The sequence below is a fragment of the Neolamprologus brichardi genome, chromosome 20 (assembly GCF_056152115.1).
Source record: "Neolamprologus brichardi isolate AB-2024 chromosome 20, ASM5615211v1, whole genome shotgun sequence".
In the NCBI taxonomy this organism is placed as follows: domain Eukaryota; kingdom Metazoa; phylum Chordata; class Actinopteri; order Cichliformes; family Cichlidae; genus Neolamprologus; species Neolamprologus brichardi.
Window position 1 is genome coordinate 8,223,694 of NC_142123.1, and position 14,552 is coordinate 8,238,245.

Below are 14,552 nucleotides of genomic sequence, written 5' to 3' on the forward strand. Positions count from 1 at the left end.
CCCACACCCTCTGCATGCCCTCCCTCACTACATCCAACAATCCTCTGAGGTCTTCCTGTTTTCCTCCTGCCTATCAGCTCCATATATCCACTACCCCTCTGCCAAACCATCTCAGCCATGCCTCTGAATCTGTCTCCAAACTCCTCACCCTCTCCCTTTGATGTACTCACTTAAAGTCCACCCTGGTCACTCCCAATGAAAATCGTAACATCTTCAGATTCTCTCTTTTTGTCAATGCCATCGCCTCCAAACCATACAGGTTGAAGCAGGTCTTACTTCCACCTTCATACTCCTACCAGCCTGGCACTCAACTCGCCCACTTTCACTGCCTCTTCTCCTCATAGCTTCGCTGTTTCACTCTCCCCGATCTGTCTAATTCACACAAATGTGTTCTTTCTTGCTTTTACTGACTTTCATTCCTCTTGTCTCTGGAGCAAACCTCCACCAGCTGCTACTTCCTCCAATAAAACCAAGGATGGATCACTGAACAGACCTACCAGGATGGAGCCTAGAGGCCCAAGAGGGTGAGGGCTTTTGAAGCAGTATACCTACCAATGTTACTAAAAAAGATGCAGTCATTTGAAAAGTTGTGCATCCTTTTATAATTTGTCTGTATCTAAAAAACATTGAATCTGAAGACTATGCAGATTTATTGCTCTCGTTCAATGATCAAGAATGGAAGAAAGGACATTAAATGGGCCCCATTGAGCCATAGCTTTCATTGTTTTCAAAGCACATTTTGATGATTTTTCATAATGACCCTAACATCCTTTATCAGCATCCAGTTTAGCATGACACACAGTTACTCCACCCTCTATGTACACACTACAGCATCCACTCTTGATTCTCACACTTGAGAGGATATTTTAGCCAGGTGAAGCTGCCAGACTGTGATATTTGTCCTTGTGAGTATTTATGAGTGTGTTTATCCCTCTGTACCCCCATCATGCCCTCCACCCAGATCTTTGAGTCATCCTTTTGGCTGAGCAGCTAATAATAACCCCATGTTCCTTCTGCTATTTTAGGCCTTTAAGGCCTGGAAAGCTGGGGCGTGTGCACAAGCATGCTTGGAGCAGGGGTGAAAAAAACTAGGGTGGGCTAAATCAGACACACAAACATAGTTAGTAGTAGGAGGGGTGGCTCCGGGGCATCCTGCAGTTGCTCGGTGACACTCAGGAGCAGAAGGACCCTTGGGAAAAATCTACGCTTTTCCAGGTGTCATTTAAAACATTACGATTTTACTGTTGGGATTGAACGGGAGTTTATTTGGATTTATTTTGTCACAGCGTGGCTCCTGAAAGACCCATCGGGAGATTGAATTGATTTAACTGCTGCGCCACTGGGTGCAGCCATATGTTTTGGCCATCGGGTGTCTGGATGTGTGAGAACTGGGGGAGCAAGAAGAGTGACTGACAAGAAGAGACACAATCTAACACAGCATTTGTTCATGGTGACACAAGGTAGGTGAGAAGAAAATGTTACTTTTTTGTACTTATCCAGTAAAAGAAATCTGCTCAGGTCCATGAGTTTACATTATTTAGGTGGGTTCATAAAATCCTGTATCCCACTTATAATTATGTTAGTCTCCAGATAGAAACCTCCTTTGGCCCTTGTCTGAAATTCAAGCAGCACTGTGCCTTTATCGGTTAGGCAGCCAGCTTTAATAATAGCTCTGATTAATCAGCTGCCCATATGACCTGTGTATTTTCTCTTCAAATAGACAACCCTCATACCCCGAGCCATCACCTGCTGCTTTATTCCACCAGCAGAATATATCACAAACCTCTTCCCTCCAAAAAAGACCTAATCTGTGTTTACTTATTTAGTATCTGTGTCCTCATTTCATTTAACCAGGCTCCAAAAAGACTGGGAATTTCCGTGGCATGAGAGAAACCAGGAGAACCAGTCATGTGATAGTCTGGGAAGTCACAAAGCAATGTAGGATATAGCATCTAAGCCACTGAAGGCTTCTCTAACAACCTCTGTGGAGAAAATGTTGTGTTTAAGTAAAGGTTGACACATTATTCTCCTATCTACAGCATAAACAGGGTGGTGTTGTTTAACCTTAGGGATGTCAGTGTGTTCATTTAGAAAGTATAAACCATTATGAATCCATTTCAAATCCTTTCACTGAAAGTGACAACAGATTCACCAGAGAAGCAAAAACAAGACAACCCCCAAAAAGGAATCGTTTTGCAGATGTTATAGACTGTTTCTCTGTCCTTATCCCTTTTTTTCTAGTTTTGCTTTTTTTCCTAGTGTTCTTGTGACTACATGTGTAATCTAGCTAAAGGTTTGCTGGGTCAGCACAGTCTCCAGAGTGTGGAGGAGATGCCAGGTAACATGCAGTTACTTAAGAAGAGCGGAAAATGGCTATAGAAGCGCTTCAACCCAGCAGGAGGAACAGGAACACAATATCATTGATTGGGTTACTCATGTACATGTTTCTGAGCAAACTGTCAGACGTGGTTGAAGCTTCCTAACTGGACAGAGTGATATCCCTGGAGTTTAACTAACTCTGGGTTATGAATTCTGGGGGTTTGAGCAGTCAAAGTCCTGACCTGACCTTAATCCAGTAGAAATGTTCCTGAAGTGAGCATCTGAGGAATCCCACCAACATCCTAAAGCTTTTCTGTATGGGATAAAATTCCTTGGACCCTGATGAAGCCCACAAGCCGAAGCGCGTTGGTCAATTATTAAAGTTGTTCATCTTCCCTCAAGTGTTGCTGGAGTTCCTGCTATGTGATTTCTTTCATCCTCTCCATGCACCTTGGAAGCAGGTGAAGTTGTGCCAGAAAAAGATTTTTTTTTTGCTGGGATAAAATTCATCCAAGATGGTGTGTAGGATTAAAGCAAACTACAGATACTGAAAGCAAGGGCTTAAAAATCTTCACTAAAAGTTGTGTAATACTGGCACATTTTCACTGATAAATAACCCAGTCTGAATCTAATGCTTCATTTACTTAATCTGGGCCTATTTTACTACTTTAAGGATTTGTGTGAAAAATCGTACAATGATTTTGGTCATATTTTATGAAAATCTTTTTTCATGCAGCTGTGGTCCACTTTCCAAAGGCAGTGACTGAGATCAGTTTAGTTAAAATGTACCTACATACCACCAACACGCAGCAGCATTCACTTCAAGAAGGAAAGCGATATTAGAAAGGAAACCTCAAACATCAGATAATCCCCTGTGAGCATGCAGGTGACAGTAGGAAGGAAGAGCTACGTTTTAACAGGAAGATATTTCGGTAAAGCCACCTTAGGGAGAGCACAGAGAGATGAGAACCAAACAAACTATGGGAGAGAACAGACGAAAGTTGATGACTGAGTTAAGGTCTGAGCTTGTTCCATAGGAACAGAGCTCTGGTAGAGAAACATAATCTTTACAGACCCAAGCTTCAAATGTATTATTATTATGGAACTTTAAAATTCCACAGCCTCTCTTTGCATTTCAGAGCTTTTCCAAGATTGCAGCACCTCTCATTTAAATGATCAACAAAGGAGTTGCTCATTAGTTGAGCCTTTTGGAGCAAACAGTGAGCATATTTTCCTCCTCATTTTTCTCTCAAGACAAGGAGACATGTCGAGGCCCTCTTCCACCCAGACCACTCCTCAGTTCTACAGGGTCAGCGACAGAGATCTCACCGAGATCGAGCTGCATTCTGTCGATTCCATCAACGACCTCCACCGAACACACCCCGAGCACAGCCACAAAGGTAAAATCGTCCCAAACACACCATCCACAGTGCGAAGACGCATAAAAACACTCTGATATAATGCGATTTCAGGAATGAGGCCTCCTCGTCCGGCGTACACACCTTCGCCAAATGGGAACATTTACACCTGCGACACGACAGCTGCCAATCAAAGAGGCCACCCAGGCAGCAAATCCTGGCAGAGCCGACTGCAGGACATGCTGACGCCAAGTTCATCCCGGGCCTATGCCATGGGCTGCGCTATCATCACTTTGCTTCTGCTCACAGTGTTACTCATTTTTTACTTCTTAGGTGAGATAAAAAAAAATAAATAAAAAAAATAGAAAAAAATAAAAGAAATGTGCAAACAAAAGCAAACATTTATTGTCGGCTGCTCCTCTTCCAGTCCAGCAGGGCGGCGCAATACGGATGCTGACGGAGGCGGTGAGAGAAAAAGAGGCTGCAGCCACAGAGCTGTCACTGCTGATCCAAGAGCTGCACGCACTGAGGCACAACCTGACAGCCAGGAGAGCGACAGGAGGGACGTGAGGAAGATATGCACAGAAAACAAAACACCGACCGCGTTTTCAGATTAATACCGTAGAAATATGAGATTGGAGTTTTCTGAAAACCAACTTCTAGGTTTACTAGGATTATTTGAGAAGGACTTTTAAATAAAGCTTTTGTTTAATGGTGGCAGTGTGGCAGAAGGGAAGTGGTTGATCTCACATTGCATGAAATAATGTCAGACCATTATGTCATTGCCACTGTGTCTAAAAACGTACAAGCTGTTTTTATACTGTGCTGTCAGTGACTCACGTGGGCATCACAGGAAACGCATAAAGTACAAACGCTGTGGACGGCCAGAAAATTAAACGGACTTCTGATTTCATCAACTTTGTCAAGTATGTATTTGATAGAGTGACTGGGTAAATGTATAGTTACGTGTTTTCACCAAGTCGTTTATTTACAGTGTTCTGTCGTTCATGATGATGTTTGATGGGATTTTTCAGTCAGATTTTATGTACACATGTCAAGTTTAAAATGTGTCTTTTCTTCCATGGTAACAAGACACTATTTTACTATTGGTTGAGAAAAAAAAATCTTGCAACAGTAAAACATTACACTTTATTCTTCCTATGCAATGTCCATTAGAGTCAAATTTAAGTACAGGTCCCTTTAATGTAGCCAAACACAGTTTCTTTTCTTCCTTTCATTTATGACAAGATAACTAAATCTTAACTCGACCACAGAAACAGCCAAAAAAGTCTAAACAACTGAAAGACCACAGGAGACTATTAAAGTGCATGATGGCAGAATTATCTCCATGGATACCAACTTCACAACCTCTGCGGAGGTAGGTGTATCATTGTTAAAGTTTACAATCAAGAGATGACTCCATAAATAGGAATGCAAAGGATTTACAGCAAGGTGTTAACAGCTGGTTACGCTGGAAAACAGGAAGGGCAGAGAAGATTTAAAAATTAAAAAAAAAACCTTTGGACTAATGAAATTAAAATGAACTTGGACCACACTGCTCGAAACTGTAACTTCCATTAGTAGTATTATTATCCCCATGAACTCATAAATGGACAGCACCGTAACAAAAAAGCTCAGGTCAATCTTCCTCCTCTCTGCTCTCGCTCTTCTTGTCTTGGCACCCCTGCCCTGTCCAGCCTTGGTAGCAATGACACATGAAGTGTTTCTGGAAATGTTTGGAAGAGTCACCGAGCCGGTGGCCGGAGCCCAGCTGTCTCCTGGTGCAGCGTCCATTGCCGTGGCAAACCTGGAGGCTGCAGCGCTCTGCGTCGGACCTCAGAGATCGAACGAAGGGACCCAAGACATTGTGGACGTAGTCTCTGAGGAGAATGCACTGTTTCTGGATGGTTTGGGAAGATCAATATGGTTACACATAGGCACACACACACACACACACACACACACACACACACACACACACACACACACACACACACACACACACACTGATAATGTTTTCTCACATGCACACCTTGTTTTTGGCAAATTTCAGTTCTCCCCACAGCACAACTCCAGCTGCCCCCAGTGATGCACTCTCTCCAAGTGTGTGCTCCAGGTCCATCTGCACACACACACACACACACACACACACACACACACACACACACACACACACACACACAGTTTGTCATGCCACATATTTAAAGTCTTAATGTTACGTATGCTAAAAAAGTCCTACCTTACTGAGAAACTTGAGTGAGTGTGTGAATGCTAGCCTGGCGTAGGGGAGGACGGGTGTGGCGTGGTCGGTGTTGTTGTGATATGGCCAACCTGACGCCACCCTCAAAGCCTCCAGCAGTCTGTGTCTGGTTAAAGAAGACAGAGCAACCCGTGAGTAAGCGAAACCACCAGTCTGGCCATCATGGCTAACAAAAGCTAAATGACAGGACTGCTCATACCCTTGTCATGATTGGATATGTGAGTGCCTGAGGCAGCAGAGTGTAAGTGAATGCATTTCTGGGTTTGCTGATTTTCTTGTACCTGACCATTAGAGCTGCATCTGCAGACCCTGCCAGTTTCTGTGGCAGGTAGATGCTGGGGTAGAGAGCGGAGGACTTAGCCCAAAGCCAGGACAGCTCGTCATTCTGCTGCCTGGTCCCCCTGAGGCAGCGTCCTGTGTAAGTTTTATCTGATCACACAGAAATACAAATAAAAGTCCAGAGATCAGCCTGTATCATCGGTACAAAAGGAGTTGTCATTATTGTTCAGATTGCTAGAAAACCAACGTGTTCAACGTTAGTGTTAGACCAACCTGTCTTTCTCTTGTTCTTGTTAAAGCAGACGGGAAAACCATAAAACCCCCAGAAGCCTTTGGGGCGTTCTCCGACCGCAGACTGGAGTGTCTCTTCCATGAACTTCCGAGCGCTCTCCTCAAACATCTGCCTCGCCAGCGATGTCACTGCCCGCTCTGAAAGATCTGGTTGCTCCTGTTTCACCAGCAGTTTGGACAACCTCCGGTACTCCATCTTAGATCCAAAGTTCGTCTCCCACAACGGTCTCCACTCCTCCCAGTCGATGACAGCTAGGCCGCTGAAATCTGGTAGCAGGAGGTCGGACAGCTGCGTCACCGTGAGGGAGAGGTGAGAGGCCAGGTCGCCGAGCTGAGGGAGTCCTCCATTCACTTTCTTGCCATTTCGGGAGAGGTATGGATATTTTCCCAAGTGGTCGCGGTAGAAGATGGTCATTTTCTGGAAAATCAAACATTTTCCCTTTTTCACTTGTTTTGGATTTATTGCACATTTAATCCATGTTACTGTTACAGTGCCCTCACCAGCCCTCTTTCTATGGTTTTAAAGTAGAATATCAGTAAAATAAATGGATGAGGGACGATCACCTGTCCCTGGAAGCGCTCCTTCTTGTTCTCCACAATATGAAAGTCTCCCAGGTCCAGGTGGATGTTGTATCGCTGTGGACAGTTTGCCGTGGGCATGTTCCACACCAGGATGAAAGGCTGGTTCTGCAGGATGGGATGAGCTGCAGCCACAGCTTGCAGCGAGGTGCCGATGAAGGCATCCGCCTGGGGGGAATTCTGTGGCAGCGAGTTGCAACGGAGGGAAGAGATGAAGAAGACGGGGAGGAGGAGGAGAGACAGCTCCATGGCTGCTCACCCACAGATGTGTCCTTCCTGGCAGGAGAAAAAGAAATCGTCCTGATGAACTTTTTTGCATTTAAATTGTTAACTTTGTATACACAAGTACGGGCTTTTATCTGACAGAAAAACATGATAAGAAATGCAAAAATAAAGACCAGTCAAAGCTATAATGATAAGAAAGTCTCTTTATTCCAATCATTTTTCACCCACTGTAAGAAATCTTTAACATTTCAATGAACCAAATAACAAACAACATTAGAAAATAACAGCAGCAGACAGATTTTTGGAAGACTGGTGTGCAAGTGGTTGAGATTGGTTATATTTGCACTGGTCCGAGCTGTCACTGCAGAGGATATGAAGTATTTATCACTGAGTGCAACAATGACTGTGATTCGCATTATTCTGCGAAAAATTCTACATCAAAGCAGCTCAACAAACGCAGAAAAGCTTATTTTTTAGTTTTGCTCATTTCAAACCTTTCTAAATGTGAGGAAACAGAAGGAGGGGAGCTGGCGCTGCTGGTGTATCCGCTGCAGGGGAAGCAGTCAAAGCCGATGTGGAGCTTCTAGTTCCTGCTGAATGCACAGCTAGCTTACGGCTGAAGAACTCCAGATGAAGCGGTTGGAGTTGAGACATGGACAGGTGGAGGTAGACGGTGTGCATCTTCGGGCTAAGAGCTGCAAAGATGAAACTGCAGCCTCTCACCTGTTGCGCATCGAGCTCCGCCCACTTTCCTTAAACGTTACACTGATGCCGCCATTCAGACGGTCCGGGATAGACTGATATTTCACTGAGGTGAGAGATGTGAGTCACCCTCTCATCCGATCAGAGCTCAGATTAGATTCTGCTTAGATGAGGGATTTTTCTCCCCTCTCCCCAGCGCTAACCTGGATTCTCCGCGCGCACCCGGTGCCGAACAGTGATAGGCGTGCCCCATCGCTGTAGCTGTGTGGCCCCACTGATGCGTAAGGATAACTAAACGGTAATTGGACTGATTCTTATATTGCGCTTTTCTACTCAACGGAGCACTCAAAGCGCTTTTAACATGACCACCGCGCTGCGCTTTTGCGCATGAAGCGGCGACAGTGCCACCTTTTCTCGACATTTGGGGACCAAAACACATTTATATGGAAGTCAAGCAGTCTCACAGCAATAGGAAATAGCCATGATGTTTAATTTATTCTTGTTTCAATCAAACCTCAAAACCCGGATTACAAAACACATAAAAAACAACAACAAGGAAAATATGTAATATTTATTAACCCGGGCCATAATCCGCAGCGAGTGTGCGCTCCTGCCTGCAGTTAATTCGCTTAACTACCAGAAAAAAACACATAAAACACTCTGGGCTGTAAATTCTGCTGTGCCAAGGTCTCGCACTGGAAGCTGGGAGCAGAGGAGTCACGTTTATGCTTTGCTCAGCTGTACTGGTTGTAACAATTACAATTATTAAAGCTCTTCTCAAGTAAACACAGCAAACTGAACCAATGAGTTTAATTCTGCTGTTGCAGATCCCGTCTGTGTATCATACAGGCTACACTGTACAGAGTTAGGCTCAAACATCAGTCACTACAATAAAAAAAAAAAGTACATTCTTGAGTGAAACTGAAGCATTAAAGTTTATCCCCAGTTTCTTGCTGGGTCCTTATGTTCACCATCATTTCTCTTTTACTCAGTGCAGCGATGCAGACATACATGCAGCTGGGTTCACACGCAGCATCTGTTCACAGGTGTTGGGAAAGACTTCTGCAAACTGTGACGTGGAAAAAGTAAAAGTGTTGAGTGTGAGTGTTTACTTCTTTGGTTTGCTAGCACAGTTCTTTCTATGTCACACTTCTTCTTCCAATATGTGTGTGTTTTGTGAGTTTGTGCTTATTTCTGTCTTTTGGTGTGTATCTGACAGCGATCGTCAAATGTCCTTGTGCATCCAGTAGATGGGAAGTCCTTTGGCATCTCTGTACGGAGTTTCAGTCAGAGTCTGAACTACACACTGCCCTGCACACTGAGGAGGAGGGGGAGGGGGAGGACAAGGGATGGTGGGAGGAGGAGGAGGTGGTGGAGGAGGAATAGGGATGGATAAAGGAGGAGGTAAACTAAAGGATGGAGGCGACCGTACAGCACAACCACCTCCTGAGTCTCCGTCCCCTTGAGCGTGCATCTTTGTTTGCGTCTGCACGCTCGTTTCCTCACTCGGCATTCGGGAGAACCTCAGAAGCGTCTCCATGGGAATGAATGCCGTCATGGCCCCCGCGTTCTGCACTGGTGTCGACAGCACATAGCCAAGGTGGGCGTAGAAGTGCTGCTTATCGTGGGTGGTCAGACAGAGACGCTTGAACCCTCGACTTCTGGCGTAACGTTCGGTCTTCTCCATCAGAGTGCGGCCGTAGCCCTTGCCTCGCTCCGCCACGGACACAACTACTGACTCGACAAAAAGGCTGCCGCTGTGACCCACGACCCGAGACAGCCTGGCGTGGCCGAGTAGCCTCTCAGTCTCCCCGCGGCCCTGCAGGAGGACCAGGTTGACAGGAAACTCTGAGCAGGATTTTTGGAGAGAGTGAACCCGGGCGGCCTGGCTCCTCTGCCACTCGCAGTTGACGAGGTCTGCGCAGGGAACGAGCAGGTCGGGACGCTGGTGGATGGGAACGGCGTGGACCTTCGCTGGCTGCTCGGAGACTACGTGTAGCTTCTCTTTAACGTCTCCATCCAGTGTTGAGACCTCGTAGAAGTTTTGTCGCCTCGGATCGTCGGACGTTGACGTTACGGGTTCAGACCTGCGACGATCAGGGTTTCAAGTCAGTCTCCATTTACCTTCTATGGTTAAGTGTGAAAATATCAGGAAGTGTCTCAAGCATGCAGTTCCTCCTTAGCTCAGTGGTTAAAACACTTTGTCTGTTACCCAACAGGCAGTGCGAGCAAGGATTAGAGATGAAGGCATTCATTTGCTTTCAAAACCATACCAGAAACAGCAAATGTATATATAGTAATATAATTCACTAGACACCCTCATCCAAGGAGGCCCTGCCAGGGTTAATCAGGCCCTGGAGTGCGTCAGTGGTTTATGTTAAATTATTATTTCTCTTCTACATTCTTCTGTTTGTTTTTCTACAATTTATTTTCTTCTATAAATTCACTGCAACTGAGAAGTAATACTTACCTCTTTAATATTTATGGAGCCTCATTTCTTCAAAGGGATAGAAAAGGTGATAGAGAGAAGTAAGACAAAAAAAAGACAAGATAGGAGAGAGCAGAGAGGAGAGAGGGGGGCGCATAATATAACGGTGGATCCTACAGGTGGATGTCAGAGCTGCTGAAACAGCAGGCAGGGCAGCTGCAGCTTTTACGTGTTGAACGCAGAAACGGGAACTCGAGAAGCCTAAAGAAACTGCCAAAATACATCTCTCACATCACTTACCAAGTATGATGTGAGAGATGTGATGTGGGGGTGTGACTGAACCAACTTTTAAGTTCCATTTTATCTACGACATGCTGGAGTATCATATGCTGAGATCTTGTCTCACTCTCCTTTAAATACTACAAAGAGCTCAAACGTCTGATCTGGAGTGTAAGTGTAAGCCTACGTGTGAAGTCCATTTGGTTCAAATCCACACTGTGGATTTAAACTGCCTCACAATTAATATCATAATTCTCAAATACACATCAAAGTGCAATCGTAGCCTCGCTCGTGCATTTTTATGTGCGCTTGAGATGTGAGAGCGTTTAACTGATGAATAGATTCTGTTCATGTACGCTGAGGCCCTGATGTTTAACAGCTGTTATCATTCTAAATGGGGAAGCAGTAGTTATCTGTCACAGTTTCACCACAGTGCTTCTTCAGAAAGGCTGAAGTGCAGTTTAGTCAGCACAAACTGACGCTGAAACGAACTAATCCAACTAATTCAACTCAAAGCCAAGCTGTACTTGCTTCTTATGTATAAAACCCAAATGCATTCACACTGCAGTATATCTCTCTATATATGTTATTTTAAATTATAGTCAAGCCGTCCACATTAGAGTCACAAACCAGTAATTAAAGTCGTCTTAAAGAAGAAGCAAAACTGGGTTCACCCCAAGTTGGGCATGCAAAATGTGAAAAATGACTAACAGTGAGAAAAACATTGCAGTTGTTCTTAATTTAAGTTTTTCTTGGATTAAATAAATAAATAAATAACTCACCAAGAGAGAAATGCTGAAACAAAAAAGCTGACTGTCAAACTGATTTGAATGTGTTACTGGCTATGCAACGCTACTTCACATACTCTCCTTCAACAGGAAATGGGAGTTTACTGAATAAGGCACTGACTACCTTCTTTTTGATGTCGGACTCTGCCTTTTAAACTTTAATTAACAACACTTACATCAGGTATGATGAAAAACAGAGTTTGGAAACTTCCTGTCACTGCTCGAGAGTAGAAGAAACCTTTTTCTTTTTCGGATTTTGCATTAAAATGACTGACATTTCCATATTATGTTGTTAAATCAACAGCAGTGTTTTGTGTGCTCTATATATTTTTTGTTGTTTCTGTAAAGAGGTCCACTTTTATCTGACTGTGTGTGTGTGTGTGTGTGTGTGTGTGTGTGTGTGTGTGTGTGTGTGTGTGTGTGTGTGTGTGTGTGTGTGTGTGTGTGAGAAATTCAAATTCAACTGAAGTCACAGCTTATGCTGTTTTTGGAACGTATGTTTAGAGACTAATGCAATCGTCTTATAAACTTTCACAATATATGCTTTGCAGACATTCCCTACCAAAACAGGAATAGGTCTGTTATTTGATAAGGAAAATGACAACAAAAAACCTAACATTTATTAGTTAATTTTAAAATACAAAACAAATTAACCAAAACTACTTTATTTAGTAAAACTAGTACAAAAAGACAGCCAAAATCTGGGCTTTTATTGTGAAGGGGTGGACATGGAAAAGTGACGTTTTGAAAGTAACACAAGGGACTTTGAATTACTTTACACTTTTATCTATTACCAAGAACCACACTAGAGGTTGGCAGATTGATTCAACTATCAATTTTGCACTCCCCCCCCCCCCCCCCCCCCCGTATTGGGTGATACTAGTGCAATAGGCTATAGCCTATAGCACATTTAAACAGCATGTGCTTTAGTTTAGAGACAGGCACATGCATATTTCTTGTCTCCAAAAAACCTAGTATCAAAATGCAGGAAAATTTGAAAGGTGTTTTTATTTATTGTGTTAACTCATTATTGAAGAATCACAGTGATTTAGTGGTTATTAAATAAGTTCAGAAATGGCAAACCTATGATGATTCATGCCATAAATTCTGATACACTGCAACCTTGTGCATAAACTGCTTTTATAGGTTGCGAAGTGTCAGTATTGGCAGTACTGGTCCTATATTTACTTGGTGTCAGATTGATACCAAAAACAGTAGTATTACACACCACTTATCCACACCGTGACATACTTCCAACGAAACTTGTGGACCAACATTCAGAAACGAACATTATTTTTTCACAGTGAAACAAGCCCCGCTAACGCAGGGCATCAAAAAATTAGATCAAACTCTTATTGTTCCACTCCACGGAAATCTTTAGTAAAAGGCGAAAGATTTATACGATCTGAAGAGAAACAAGAGTGTACTGAAGACTAGCCGAGCGGCAGCCCGACCCCATTCTCCGACATAGCCGTCTCTATTACGGTTCGCACTTTAACGTTTAATAATGCCACAACTAAACAGACACGAACTAATACTGTTCGGAAATTGTACGCCACATTTTAGGAAAACACAAACGCTACATGGTAAATTATTAAATATACTATAAACGTTTACACACGCGCAATGCATTATGGGAACACTGCGATCACAGCCACGCCTCTAACTTTAGTTGTGTGTTTCCTACGTTATTTTTCACTAAAACTCCCGCTTCTTCATAAAACACTGATGTGATTATGTGACGTCTGAATGAAGCGAGGATGTCAGATTTTCCAACAACAACAGTAATTACTAAAAACGTTACTCTCCGTGCTCAGAGGTTTCGCGCATGCGCAATAGACACTCGATGTTGTCGCCCTCTGCACATGCGTAGTATAACCGCGTTTCATGTCTGCGTACAGCAGTGTACATTCATTAAATACAACAATAGAATACTAAAATATAGCAATATCGTTAATATTATTACTCATGTATGCTTTAAAAACAAGGGATTACTCCCTTTTTGTAACCTCTCTCACTTATAAGATGCTTCTTTTTATGTTTTTCCTTGGCCAGATAGCCCAAAAACCTTTATAGTGAGAAATAACACGGGGTGGGAGGGCAACAAGATAAATATCGGGTACCTTAAAGAGGGAAGAAAGTAAGACGCTAAACTAAACGTGGTAATACCGTTTTAATGCTCTCGTTAATCAGAAAACAGATTTATTACAGACAAAAAAAGTTTTGTTTCCCCCAGGTAGTAGCAGCAGTAGAAATGTATGCTTTGTGGGAGTTGTAGTTATTCGATGGTTCACTGCCAACAACTTCCCTGATCCTAAAATAATTAAGCACATTTCAGATAAAATATTGACATAAAAATAAGAAGACACACGTGACCACCCAACTGGGTATTTTTGGGAAGATGTAGTTACGTGGGTATTTTTAAAAATATATATATATATTTGTCATCTACTCCTCCCTTATTGGCGTCCACTTCTATTCAAGTTAAATGAACTCGCATTCACAGCGACATGCTAGCATGCCCATGTGCTTATTTACAGCTTTAGGCGTCAATAAGCAGTACCCCGTGGGTGCGTAGTGACGCTGGTTAAATATTAGTAAGAAACTCATTTAAAGTTAATTCAAAAGCAACAAGTTCACCTTTTCGGTCGCTTCCTACCACCACAAAGTTACCTACATTTTTTTAAAGTCTCGTGGTTGGCTGCCGTTTCTGGTCGTCCTCTCACAGGAGTTTGTCTCACAGCTGATCTGCGGTAAGCTCTAAATCTGGCTACACGACTGTATAAGCTTATGGTCGTTCATACTGTCCGCTCCTGTATCAGTTTCCCCTACCATCAAACCGGTATGTCCATAACGGGAGGAAATGCTGCTGCTCACGTCTAGAGTGCGTGCTGTCACGTCTGCCCCCAGCGAATGGGAGTTGTATTACACATACACAAAAAGTGACAAATTAAAGGAAAATCTGTTCCGTTGACCTTTTCAGTGAGGTCATGAGTGGCTTCTTTGTGTTATATAGTAGGTGGAATATTTTGGCTACTATTTAA

General features: G+C 43.3%; 3 protein-coding genes and 1 non-coding gene across 5 annotated transcripts; 1 reads left to right on the forward strand and 3 right to left on the reverse strand.

The window, feature by feature from the left end:
- Positions 1-1,227: 1,227 nt before the first annotated feature.
- LOC118453850 (uncharacterized) lies at positions 1,228-4,648 on the forward strand. 2 transcript variants are annotated; one of them, XM_035905461.2, is made up of 4 exons: positions 1,228-1,460; positions 3,459-3,719; positions 3,792-4,010; positions 4,105-4,648. In XM_035905461.2, exons 1-4 carry the CDS (start codon positions 1,448-1,450, stop codon positions 4,245-4,247), a joined length of 636 nt encoding a protein of 211 aa, XP_035761354.2. In that variant the 5' UTR covers positions 1,228-1,447; the 3' UTR covers positions 4,248-4,648. The 2 variants fall into 2 exon arrangements, with proteins under 2 accessions (XP_035761354.2, XP_035761357.2); XM_035905464.2 differs by having other exon boundaries at positions 3,574-3,719.
- A 212-nt stretch (positions 4,649-4,860) lies between these two features.
- On the reverse strand, positions 4,861-8,086 carry hyal3 (hyaluronidase 3). Its single transcript, XM_087834245.1, has 7 exons — positions 7,806-8,086; positions 7,072-7,362; positions 6,490-6,925; positions 6,219-6,366; positions 5,917-6,043; positions 5,710-5,799; positions 4,861-5,577 (listed from the first exon to the last, which is right to left on the reverse strand). Exons 2-7 carry the CDS (start codon positions 7,333-7,335, stop codon positions 5,317-5,319), a joined length of 1,326 nt encoding a protein of 441 aa, XP_087690371.1. The 5' UTR covers positions 7,336-7,362; positions 7,806-8,086; the 3' UTR covers positions 4,861-5,316.
- A 539-nt stretch (positions 8,087-8,625) lies between these two features.
- On the reverse strand, positions 8,626-14,341 carry naa80 (N-alpha-acetyltransferase 80, NatH catalytic subunit). The gene is made up of 2 exons (XM_006785395.3): positions 14,186-14,341; positions 8,626-10,100 (listed from the first exon to the last, which is right to left on the reverse strand). Coding segments are annotated over exons 1-2 (864 nt in total). The 5' UTR covers positions 14,188-14,341; the 3' UTR covers positions 8,626-9,238.
- LOC118453875 (U5 spliceosomal RNA) lies at positions 12,820-12,933 on the reverse strand. The gene has a single exon (XR_004843479.1). It is a non-coding gene; the product is annotated as a U5 spliceosomal RNA (small nuclear RNA).
- Positions 14,342-14,552: the final 211 nt, after the last annotated feature.

What these genes read in the sequence shown, in the direction of transcription:
- LOC118453850 (XM_035905461.2), top strand. An exon ending in CCCCGAGCACAGCCACAAAG is followed by an intron (nt 3,720 to 3,791) that starts GTAAAATCGTCC and finishes ATGCGATTTCAG; the next exon opens with GAATGAGGCCTCCTCGTCCG. An exon ending in ACTCATTTTTTACTTCTTAG is followed by an intron (nt 4,011 to 4,104) that starts GTGAGATAAAAA and finishes CTCCTCTTCCAG; the next exon opens with TCCAGCAGGGCGGCGCAATA.
- hyal3 (XM_087834245.1), bottom strand. Translation starts at nt 7,335, where the DNA reads ATGGAGCTGTCTCTCCTCCTCCTCCCCGTCTTCTTCATCTCTTCCCTC. An exon ending in AGGAGCGCTTCCAGGGACAG is followed by an intron (nt 6,926 to 7,071) that starts GTGATCGTCCCT and finishes TTGATTTTCCAG; the next exon opens with AAAATGACCATCTTCTACCG. An exon ending in CAAGAACAAGAGAAAGACAG is followed by an intron (nt 6,367 to 6,489) that starts GTTGGTCTAACA and finishes CTGTGTGATCAG; the next exon opens with ATAAAACTTACACAGGACGC.